This window comes from Hippocampus comes, unplaced genomic scaffold, assembly GCF_001891065.2.
Source record: "Hippocampus comes isolate QL1 unplaced genomic scaffold, H_comes_QL1_v1.1 scaffold20, whole genome shotgun sequence".
Taxonomy (NCBI): domain Eukaryota; kingdom Metazoa; phylum Chordata; class Actinopteri; order Syngnathiformes; family Syngnathidae; genus Hippocampus; species Hippocampus comes.
The window spans coordinates 892641-904163 of NW_017805462.1; the positions used below are offsets into that span (position 1 = coordinate 892641).

General features: G+C 44.4%; 1 protein-coding gene across 1 annotated transcript in view; it reads right to left on the bottom strand.

Annotated features, from left to right (window-relative positions):
* The window catches only part of kcnq3 (potassium voltage-gated channel, KQT-like subfamily, member 3), a 53957-nt gene that overhangs the window by 3230 nt on the left and 39204 nt on the right, over window positions 1–11523 (bottom strand). The window contains exons 3-10 of the mRNA XM_019875012.1: window positions 4472–4562; window positions 4239–4365; window positions 3637–3809; window positions 3211–3384; window positions 3021–3131; window positions 2267–2362; window positions 2093–2187; window positions 1894–1920 (exon numbers count right to left, since the gene is read on the bottom strand). Of these exons, the coding sequence (XP_019730571.1) occupies window positions 1894–1920; window positions 2093–2187; window positions 2267–2362; window positions 3021–3131; window positions 3211–3384; window positions 3637–3809; window positions 4239–4365; window positions 4472–4562 (894 nt within the window). The remainder of the gene's footprint in view (window positions 1–1893; window positions 1921–2092; window positions 2188–2266; window positions 2363–3020; window positions 3132–3210; window positions 3385–3636; window positions 3810–4238; window positions 4366–4471; window positions 4563–11523) is intronic.

An 11523-nucleotide genomic window follows, 5' to 3' on the forward strand; every position in this document is an offset into this window, starting at 1 on the left:
TTGTTCACAAAATAAAATAAACACAAAAATGCTAAAATTAAACTACAATGTAAATCTATGAAACTAATGAAAACAATCTCTAATTACAGTGTATATGTCCTTCGTTTTCATCTTATCATAATAGCTTTTCATGAACTTTTGGGGTTCATTTGAAATATTCTTATTTCGGTAATGCGATACATTCTAACAGAAGAAGGAAGGTCAAACAGCCTTTGGAGAATTGTAATTATTTAACTTTATCCCACAATACTTACTTTTTATATTGCATTTTATATTACATATATACACACACACACACACACACACACACACATTTATTAAAACTAACAAAAAAGTAAAACCAAATGAAAATTAACTGAATAAACTAAAACAAAGCCTTTGTGAAAAAACTGACAAACCTGCTCTAAAAACTAATTAAAACTAACTGAATGTTTTTGAAAAAAGTCTTAATTCAATAAAAAATGCAGTAAAAACAATGCTACTATAAACATGCTGGGAACTTATATGGGGTGCAAATAAATTTCACATTGAAATGTGATAAGTTTTATGTTTTAATGTGATGAGTTTCATGTTTTATCATCATTAAGTGACAAATTTCACATTTTGACAAATGAATTGAAGTTTCACACTTTAATGTGGAAAGTTTCACATTATGATGTATAATTCATTTCACGATTTAACGATTATGATGTTAAAAGATGAACTGGCATTTGGCAAACCAAAACGAAGCGAATTGCTTCCGGTTCAGCTTCCTGTGGGAGGACTATGAAGGTTATGTTTGTCTTTTTTTTTTAAATCACACTTTTTTTTTTAACACCTGGCCATTTACTTTCTTTCAAATGTCGCATAAATGCTCGCTCGCGTTCTTGTGAAACTTGTCATGATAGAAGGTGAAACGTTTGGGTGTGGCAGCAACATGCTTTGGGATGTGACTTTTTTTTTCCTCTACAAAAAAAATAAAATTGTTCTTCTACTTTTTGTGAGGTTGGTCTGCCGCAAGATTTTCCAAACATGTGCTCTGGCGCCTTGGCTGAAGGTTGGGATAGCAGCGAGCGGACGCCATATGGAGGAGCCAAGACCCCGTGGGACTTTTGCCGTGTCTGAGGGACACCACAATGCGTCCTGGCAGCGACGGAAGACACCAAGACGCTTTGTTTGTCCAGCGATTGTTGGGCGGCACAAAGACTAGAGCACTCGGTGGAAAACGAGACTCCTGCCGGGGGGCCAAACCCGACACCGCCACGGCCCGCTCTTATACGCAACAACAATGTCCGCCTCTTTGGGGCTTTGGAAAAGCAACAGAAGAAGATGAAGAAAAAGAAGAAGGCAGCCCGCAGAATGCTGGCTACAAAAGGATGATGAGAAGTTGGTGCGGATCAACCAAATTAACAAGCCGACTGGTTGTTTGTCACTGAAAGGGAGCAAACAAAAGTATTGGGACAGCTCCTAACCTTGTTTCTCTGTCAATTCCTCGACGTCAGTTGGCGACCAGTTGCTTGTATGTGCACCGGGGTTAAAGCAATTTGGGATTTTCATGATCGTTTTTTATTCTGTTTGGACTTCTGTGTTTCAAGTGTAGCGAGTTTTAATTTTTTTTTTTTTTTTTTAGAGCAAGTTTGAGTTTTTATTCGTTTTAATTATAGCTTGTTTGAATTTTAGTTTGTTTTAGAAATGTCAGTCTTCGGTTAGTCTTTTTTTTTTTTTTTTAGCATTTTCGTTTTTGTTTTATTTCGTAAACAAAAAAAAAATTTTTTTTCAATTGGGAGTTAGTTTGTTTGTTTTCGTTAACTCGAATTAGCTTGATGCGCAGTGCCATCGACTGGCGACCAGTCTATTGTTTGTCTGAAAGGACTGTTGTCTTACAACCTGTCAGCTGTCATGGCTTGTCCCTACCTCGTGATGACATCAAGGTGATCCTTCCTGCGTGGGCATCACAAAGACAAAGACAAATGTGTAAAAAAAAACAATAACACAGTTGGATTAATTGACAACACCCCAAAAAAAAAAAAAAGATATTTTGTGTGTGTGTGTGTGTGTGTGTGTGTGTGTGTGTGTGTGTGTGTGCGTGCGGGCATGCGTCCACGCAACTCACCTGAAGCACGGGAGTGAGATGATGGTCTCGTAGAACCTCCACGTAGCGATGAGGTCTTCCCTGATTGGATTGGTGGAATAATAGCGCCACGCCGACTGCAATAGACACACGCACACGGACAGTTGTCCAATCGGCTGGCCGAGAGCAAGCCGACGGGGTCTCCTCTCCTCTCACCTGGATGAGCCCGGCGGCCGGATGGCGTCTCTTCTCAAAGTGTTTCTGTCTGTGCTGCTCCTGGACCTTCAGGGCCAGACCAGAACCCAGGATACCCTGCATCACCAATGTGACATCATCCATGTGATGTCATCAATGTGACGTGATGTCACAGGAATGATCATCATCAGGACGTCATTAACGTGACTGTCAACATGCCATGATTGTGACATGTGCAAAAGGGGAGATCACTGTCAACGTGTCATCAATGTGGCATCAAATGTGATGTCACCAATGTGACACCATCAGTGTGACATCACCAACATGACGATCATCTCATCATCAATGTGACATTGATGTGAAACCATTATTGTGACATCATCAAGGTGACGTCATCAACATCACATCGTGTCATCGATGTGAAATCAGCAACCTTGACATCATCCAATGTAACAAAAATCAAACCTCAATGTGACACCATCACTGTGATGTCATCAATATGACATCATCAACGTAGTGTGTCCTCAATGTAATGATCACCGTGAAATCATTCACGTGACGTGATCGTCACTGTGAGGTCATCGATGTGACATCATCAATGTGACATCAACGGACCATCTTCAATGTGACATCATCAACATGACATCATTGCATCATTATCGTGAAATCAAAAATCTGACATCACTAAAGTGATATCATGAACGTGACATCATCAATGGAACAAAATCACAGGGACAACATCAGGGTGTCATGATCAATAGCCACGGTTACGTACAGCAGGCAGAGCGAAGAAGGAGACGCCGATCAGCGCAAAGGTTCCGGCTAAAAGTCTCCCCGCCCACGTCTTTGGCGTCTTGTCGCCGTAGCCGATGGTGGTCAGCGTGATCTACGCCAGCACACCGCGAAGCAACTTGTGATCTTTGCACGCCGCAGGGGCCGGCTTTACCTCGCGTCGCGTTACGTACCAGCCCCCACCACAGCGCGTCGGCGTACGTGTCGAAATCCTGAGCTTTGGGCTGGGCGGCGGTGTCGTCCTGGTCGGACACGTCCAGCGACACGTCGTCCTTCTCCACCAGGTAGACCAGGAAGGACGCCAGGATCAGCGACAGGAAGCCGATGTACCAGGCCGTGATCAGCTCCTACGTGCCGCAGCGCGCGCACAACTCTCATTTGCGATAACCTTTCACACGTGTTGACACGCTCCCATGCGCAATTATATGAGAGGATTTTAGTAGTCCATGGGAACTATAAAAAGCTCAGTAAAGCACTAGAGGACATTTCAGCAGCAAACATGAGCAAAAAAAATAAAACATTTGGGGGGAAATGTGAGAAAGCGCCGGCGTGCCCTGCTGTCATTTGGCTCCAGTCCCCCAGGGGGCGTGGCGTCCTACCTTGCTGTGCGCGTAGATGGCCGAGCCCAGAAGCTTCCAGGTTCCTCCTCGCCGGTCCATGCGCAACATGCGCAGGATCTGCAGGAAGCGCAGGCTGCGCAGGGACGTGGCCAGCACGTTGCCTTGGTTACGCACCGCCACCACCGGCACCGACGCCATCAGAACGAAGATGTCTGCACCATCCCATAATGTCACAAACGTTACATAGTGCGGCTGTCTTCGCAGTCTTTCACTCATTTTCCGACCCACCAAACAGCTGAAATAATGAAATCGTCCCCAATATGAGGACTTTCTGGCACCAAATTTTCAGACTTGCCCTGTCACGAAAATGAACATGTGCCAGATTTTATGAGAAACACACGTGTGACTGTCAAAGAAAATAGAACCCTGGGACTGAAATGACACATCGAAAACACCCTAATCACTAGAAAGTGATTTTTATAGGGTGGACTACAAAGTTGAGTCAACTACAGCGTCAAACGATGAATCGAATAGTCTAACCACTCACAGGAGTATTTTATGGTACTATGTGAGTCCACTGTATAAAAATCCACACGTAGTGTTTAGGACGCAGAGGATGAGCATGTGGTGGACGTCCTTACCCAGCATGCAAAGAGGCTTGCGGGCAAATTTGAGCCTCCCTCTCCATCCTTTGTAACGACAGCAACATCCTGCAGCCCAAATGCGCAACGCAAACTCCGCCCCGAAGATGAAGATGGCAAACGTCTCCTGGGAAAGGCCAAAAACACACCGTCAGGTTTGTGTGTGTGTGTGTGTGTGTGTGTGTGTGTGTGTGTGTGTGTGTGTGTGTGAGTGCGTGAGTGCAAAAGCTCACCAGAACCACGAGCCAATGAGCTGACGTCTTCTCATGCTCTTTGAAGGTTGTCAACACAGCCAAAATTAAACAGCCCAGGACGATCAGAAATCTGCAAACACGCATAGGTGACTTCATTAAAAAAAAAAAAACATTCCTAGTTGTACAAAGATGTGTAGGGACAGATTTTGAGCACTAGGGGGAAGCACACTTTCACTTGAAAATGTAACTGCAGGTGGCCCGGCAACCCCTTTTTTTTGCTGAATCAGCAGAATAGATATAACACGCTTCACATTTCGAAGGGGAAAAATGCAACACAAGCTCTTTAAGTGAATTTGGAATAAATGAATAAATGAATGAACACGTTCTGCTTGCTTGAAAACATTCTGGATTTTGTGACATGTTCTGTCAATGGCAGATTTGAAACCCGAACAAATATTTACATACATGGATACAAGTTTTGGGACAGACCGACGAAGTGAAAATAAAAGGCACTGAAAGTTCAATTTCATGCATGGGTTACTGAGACTTTTTCGTTTGTCCTGCTATGAATCGAAATGTCCACAAAATTTCATGTCAGTTGGTAAAACTGGTGACTGGAGCTTAATTTTGTTGAACTTTCCGCATGATGTGACTGAATTCAAAATGGCTGCTTCAAATCAAGATGGCCGAATTTCTGTTCAATTCCAGGCATGGTTCCTTAAGATTTTTCTTACGATCGACATGTCCACCAAATTTCATGTTACCGGTAATTTTAAAAATATCTAACTTTTCAGGAGACACTACTAAGTGTGTATTGACGTTGGTGACCATCATGTCCTTGACGCCTCTCAACGTCAAGATCACATGGAGGACAATTGATGCTATTTCCCGTTTTCCTTCAAGTACGATCTAGCTATCGATCTATATATCGATAGATCTATATCCATATTTATATGATACAGTATATATATATATATATATATATATATATATATATATATATATAGGCAAAACAAAGTCATATTAAAATCAAGACGTTCTTTTGTGGAGTTTAATGATCAAAGCAATTTTTTTTTTCTGGATTTTCTTCAATGAGCTTTTTTTGCCATGTTGCCTGTCCTTCTTACGAAAGAAAGTTCTTTGCGCTGCTGCCATTAATCCGCTCCGATCCGCGGAGCCCGCGGGAAGCTTTGGCGCCCACCCCCCTTCTGGGCCGCACCCCCTGAGGATTCCTAACGAGCAACTTACTGACGAGATCCAATAAACAGATTGCAAACGCAGCAGGTCGGGACGTGTCCTTTGTGTGGGAAAGCTCGAGAAAAGCGGAACCTTCACAAACTTCTCATCGAATTGAAAAGTAGATCGAAGCGTCTATGTCAAAGCGTGTTTTAAAAAAAAAATCCTTGAAAAATCATTTTAAAGTATGTTCTAAATATTATTGGTGAAAGTAAAACTAAAAAAGATCTGAAAGATGTTTCTGAAAACATCATAAAAATATGATCAACAATAGCGCTCGGCGACTATGGGAGAAAAAAAATTATAAATCCCAATAATTTTGATGGACAATGAAATTATGAATAAGCAAGATTATTCATTGATTTTCAAACTTGCTACAGTAGACCACCACATACGTGCACTGTGGCACCCGCAGATTGACCTACTTGAAGATTTTTTAAAAAAATACTTTTTTCAGTGAAAAAAGCTGGTCTAAGTTCAGGCGCAGGTGGTCTAATTCCAAAAACATTGCATTCTGCGAAATCGCAGCACCACAATCTTGGAACCCACAAAATGGGGGGGGCCATTTCGGCCTTCCTATACGCCAGAAATTTCCCACCCCTTCGCAACCCGGCACTCATCTCACAGTAACTTTTCCATGCATCACATTCAAGCGGAGAACTGTGCTGACGTCAATGTTTATCCGGCACATCTGATCGCTGTCTCTTCTTCTTCTGCTGACAGGTGGAAAGTTGCTGAGAGGAAGATTAGCCCAGCCAGCGGCGGAATTCTGACGGGAGCGCTTTCTGCTTTTGCGGTCCGACTGATGTCAAACAAACGAGCGTGATTAGCGGCGCTAATTGGCTCCATTAGTGCACGTTAGGGAGACGGCAGTTAATCGGGCCTGGCAGAGTATAATGAGTTTCCTCGCCAGGTTGTCCCAAAGGTCCCCAGAGAGGGGAGGAGCGGCGGTACGATTGCTTGAGAAAACATTGATTTTTATCATTACATAGGACTATGATGTGGGAAGTTTCACGTGGATTTTAAAGTTAGGCGAGTAATCCGTTGTGTGGATTAATTAACGTTAATCACCGTTATAATACAATTTTTATATGTAATTCTTATTATATATCATTATATTACATTTATTGATACGATTTTGGGGCTGGCCTGGTCCCTATCCCCTATGAAATGCGGGGGTCCACTTTATCGTTTTGAAATGTAATATCACCATTCACCACTAGATGGCAGACATCACTGGTTAGGAAGTGCGCCCCGCCCTTTGGCGATTTGAAAAATGGTGGCCCCCTCTAACATTTAATTTGCCCATCACTGTTCTGGGACTAAGTAGTAATAGAAATATCGGAATATTCAACTGTATTATTAGTAATTTTCTTCAAAGACGATAAAGAATATGAGACATTGAGTATCATTATATTATCTGTCTGGGTGTTTTGTTCGACCATTTGTGTTCAAATATCTGTTTCTTCAAGAGCTGCAAAACGACGACGAATATATGTCAACCGCTAGCATGACAATGGCATATTTTATTTTTGTTAGCATTAAGCTATAAGGGGCCCTTTTGAAGGCAACTTTTTCAAGGCTTGTTTGGTAAAAAGAGAAATAACATCCCAGGAGGAGAATTAAAACGAAAGCAACACTTGCTGTAAATAATTCATGATCATTTGCCTTCTGTGTAGATGGAGGAGATGAAAATGTATCCAAATCGTATTTTTATGACAAAAATCTGACTTAAAAGTCCACAACGCTCATCTTTAACTTAAGGCCATGCTCACAAGTTCCATCAACTCTTGCATGTTGTCATGGAGAAGTGTTGTTATTCCAGATGATGACGAGGTGCTCCTATTCTTGTCGCTGACTCAGCATATTTCCACGTGATGCTGTGGGAGAAGCGACGCCCTGGTGTAACCTCATCTTCAGGAAAGCCGGACTTTAATTACATTTGATTTCCCGCTCGCTTAATTAGCATTTAGTCACCGGAAAGAAAACGAGCCGTAAGAACACCTCTCGGCGCATTCGAGAAGTCAGGATGTCACACAATGAATCAGAGAAATGATGAGAAAGAAGCGGAAGAGAAGATAAATGGACGTGAATTAACGAGTGTGAAGCGTGACGTTGATGAAGGTCATCCGTCTCACATCGATCAAATTTGCCACCGATCGTCTATCAAAGTGATGGACAAGCGTTGGATGACAGTCAACTGGCCCGCTTCCATCGCCGTCTTGTAGCGTGCCAACATGCACACGGGATAATCAGTGTTGTTAGCACTCGTTAGCTTCCGAGTGCTAACAGATGCCGCGCCGGGGTTACACAGCAACACAGCAAGAACGCCACCTAGTGCCACGACTAAATATAGACGTGCGGCCAAAAACAGACACACAAAAAACAAAAACAAAAAAAAAAACAATCGTGAGCCAAATGCTCCTTCACCAAGACATGATTATCTGATTGTAAGTAGTAGCCTGGGCTGCTACAGAATCTGACTTCCATATTTGTGCTTGATGACTGTTACAATGAGTGCAGGAGCCAGTTGACGCGAGCGATTCGTGAGATAGAATTGAAGTAAGGAGCGAGTTGGGAATGAGTCTGCAGCCCCTTAATGCGATCGAGTTGATGTGAGCAAGTCGTGGGAGCAAGTTGGGAGTCAGACGGAGCACGTCGGGAGCCAGACGTGAATGGGTTTGGAGTGAGTAAAAAGCGAGTGAGTAATGGAGAGTGTCGAGAGTCAATCTGCAGAGAGTTGGTGTGAGCGAGTTGAGAACTAGACGTGAGTTCGATGTAAACGAGTGTCGAGCGAGTAAAGAGTAAGTCAGGGGTAAGCATGCACAGAGTCAGGAGCGAGTTGGGAATGAATCTGGAGCGAATCAGTCAGAGCGAGTAGTCATGAGTGAGACGTTAGAGGAGTAAGTCGGAAGCGAGTCAGCAGTGAATCAGTATGGAGAGAGTCATGAATCAGTTGGAGCTAGTCAAGAGCGAGTCGGTCCCAGCTCGCTCCCAACCTGGTACCAACTTACCGGTACCCCGCTGACTTGCTCTCTGTGACTCAACTCTGACTGACGGCGAGTTGGGTGGAAGTCTGGATCAAAATGTAGTGTGTAGGAGGGAGTCAGTAGTGGATCTGGAACAAGGGCAATGAGGTTAAAGCGTTGCCCCTGATGATCGAATTGAATGAAGAGCAAACCGGGAGCGCATAGGGAGCGAGTAGGTAAGAGGGAGGAGGTACAGAGCCAGTTGGGAGCGAGTCTGCAGCGAGACAGCAGGAGCGAGTCGTCGGGAACGCGTTGGCAGAGAGTCAGGAGCAATTTGGATGTAAGTCGGTGAGAGCGAGTGAGGAGCAAGTCACTTCCAGCTGAGTCGGGGCCCGATGACAAACTCCCAACCCGCTAGTGACTTCCTCTTCCGCGTTCCGACTCGGGATTGGCCCGGACCGAATCGATGGGCGCAAGCCTGAAGCTCGTGTGTGCGAGCCAGTCGTGTTGTGACTCGGAAGCGAGGTCAAGGCCCGCGCCCCCCGTTACTTCTCGTTGCATCCTCCTCCTCGGCCGCTCTTGCTATGCTCGTCACGACTATGTCTCACCTGACAAAGAGGTTCATTACGGAAGGAACATTTTGTGCGGGCAAGGAAGTGGCGACTCTTATGGGAAATGACGAGCCTTATTAAAAAACGAGGAGACTTGTGTCAGTGTAGCGGATACATTGGGCTGACTCGCATACAGGCCGCGTGCGTTTTAGTGTGAATGTGAGGCTGAAGACATGTCTGTGATTGATTGGGGACCTAACCAGGGTGTCATTTGCCCTTCAACCGACTCACGCAAATAGATGATCGGATGGTGATTCCTCACGTTATCTCCTCTCACTTTCACGCCAGGACACCCCCCCCCCACCCACCCTGTAAATTCCCCTCCCCACTCATTTAAATCCCCTGCCCTTCTCACCCCCCCTCCCCCGATTTAAATACATCGGCTGACACGCATCCCATTTCCATGGCAACAGCTGCTCTCACCACTCTCCCAGGAAGATCCCCCGGTCGCCATGGCGACACCCGCTCGCTTCCCCTTTTGCCTCCCTTGAGGAATCACCAGTCGTGCCTCGTCTCAGCTCGTTTCCATGGTGACGTGCAACGGCGGGCCGCCATTGGATGCCTGCGGCGGTGTGGAGTAAACAAACAAACATGTCTGCCACCACAATGTAGCAGTCTCGTCGTGAGGACGTTTGAGCAAGTTTTTTTTTTTTTTTTTTTTTGCATAGGGTTGACATCTGTGAACTCATACGATCTTTGTCCTCACGAGTAAGAAAATGCTGCACACGAGTGGAAGAATTGAGAAAAATGCTTCGGCCTAATCCTCAACTGCCTTTAAAATTCCAATACAATAGTAGCTGCATATCCATCCATCCATTTTCTGATCCGCTTTATCTTTCATTATCCTGCCAGGTGTGTTTTTGGAATGTGGGAGGAAACCGGAGTACCCGGAGAAAACCCACACAGGCATGGGGAGAACATGCAAACTCCACACGGGAAGGCCACAGCCGGAATCGAATCCTGCAGCTCTGCACTGTGAGGTCGACGCGCTAACCACTCGTCCATTATCCTGCCAAGTGTGTTTTTGGAATGTGGGAGGAAACCGGAGTACCCGGAGAAAACCCACACAGGCATGGGGAGAACATGCAAAGTCCACACGGGAAGGCCACAGCCGGAATCGAACCCTGTACCTCTGCACTGTGAATCCAACGTGCTAACCAGTCGACCACCGGACCGCACTTTGTCAACTAGCCACATGGATCATTTTGCAAAGTCAAATTGCCTTCCGAGGGAATTTAAAAATAAATAAATACAAGAAAGCCGGCGGGTGTGACCGAGCCAAATTTTGTTTCCAAGTTCAAATTCATCAGGAACACGACTGTAAAATTCGGTGAGTTTTTTTAGACTGTGAAAGCTCTTTCGATTTATTTGTCCTAGGAATAATAACGATGACAAACGACAGGGCCGTAAAGAGAAGCTTGGCAAAGAAATCCAGTAGAAGAAGAATCCAAAGAAGTCCAATAGGAGCGTCACAATTTAACAGGAAGTTCAAGTGAAAGTGACATCATCACAGTCACTGAGGCACAGAAAAAAAAAAGTGCTTGTCCCGTCAAAAACGGGGACATTGGTTTGTCACAGCAGGAGTGGAAAGCGAGGAGTGATTTTTCATTCTGGTTCATTTTTATATCGTTTGGACTGTTTTTTAAAATTTAATTTCGTTTTAGTTCATTTTCAAAGCAGCCTTGTTCATTTTTCAGAATTTTTATTTTTGGATTAGTTTTAGTATTAGTTTTAGGGTTTTTTTTTTTTTTTTTGTTAAATATCATCCACGGTGACTTTGGCCTCTCACAGGAAGCAAAATCTCTCCTCTGCATGTGACGCAAAAATATTTCACGTAAAATGATTTGAGGTCAAATGATTTTGATATTAAATAATTTGAAGATGATGTGAAATTTGAAATCTAATCATTTGGATTTGACATCGAATGATTTGAATCTCTTAGGGGAGCTTGCTTTCATTTCAGATATCGTCTTGGTAATGGCGCTTGATTGATTACGCCATGAAGTTTTTGGTGGGGCGAGGACTGTCGCCTCTCAACGAAGTAAATAGAAAGCAATCCATCCGCCTCCTCTGGCAGCCAATCAGAGATTCGCCTGTGTCCAGAAAGCAGGAAGTGTTCCGCGAGGGCAGGAAGAGGAGGCGAGGCTCCATTAGGAAGGGGTTTTTTTTTTCCTCTTCCTTTTTTTTTAGGAGTTGGGGGGCTGAGGTTAGGGGATGAATAAATGATGAGTATCGTTCACGCGGGAGTGCACAGTCAGCGGCCGGCAACTTCGCC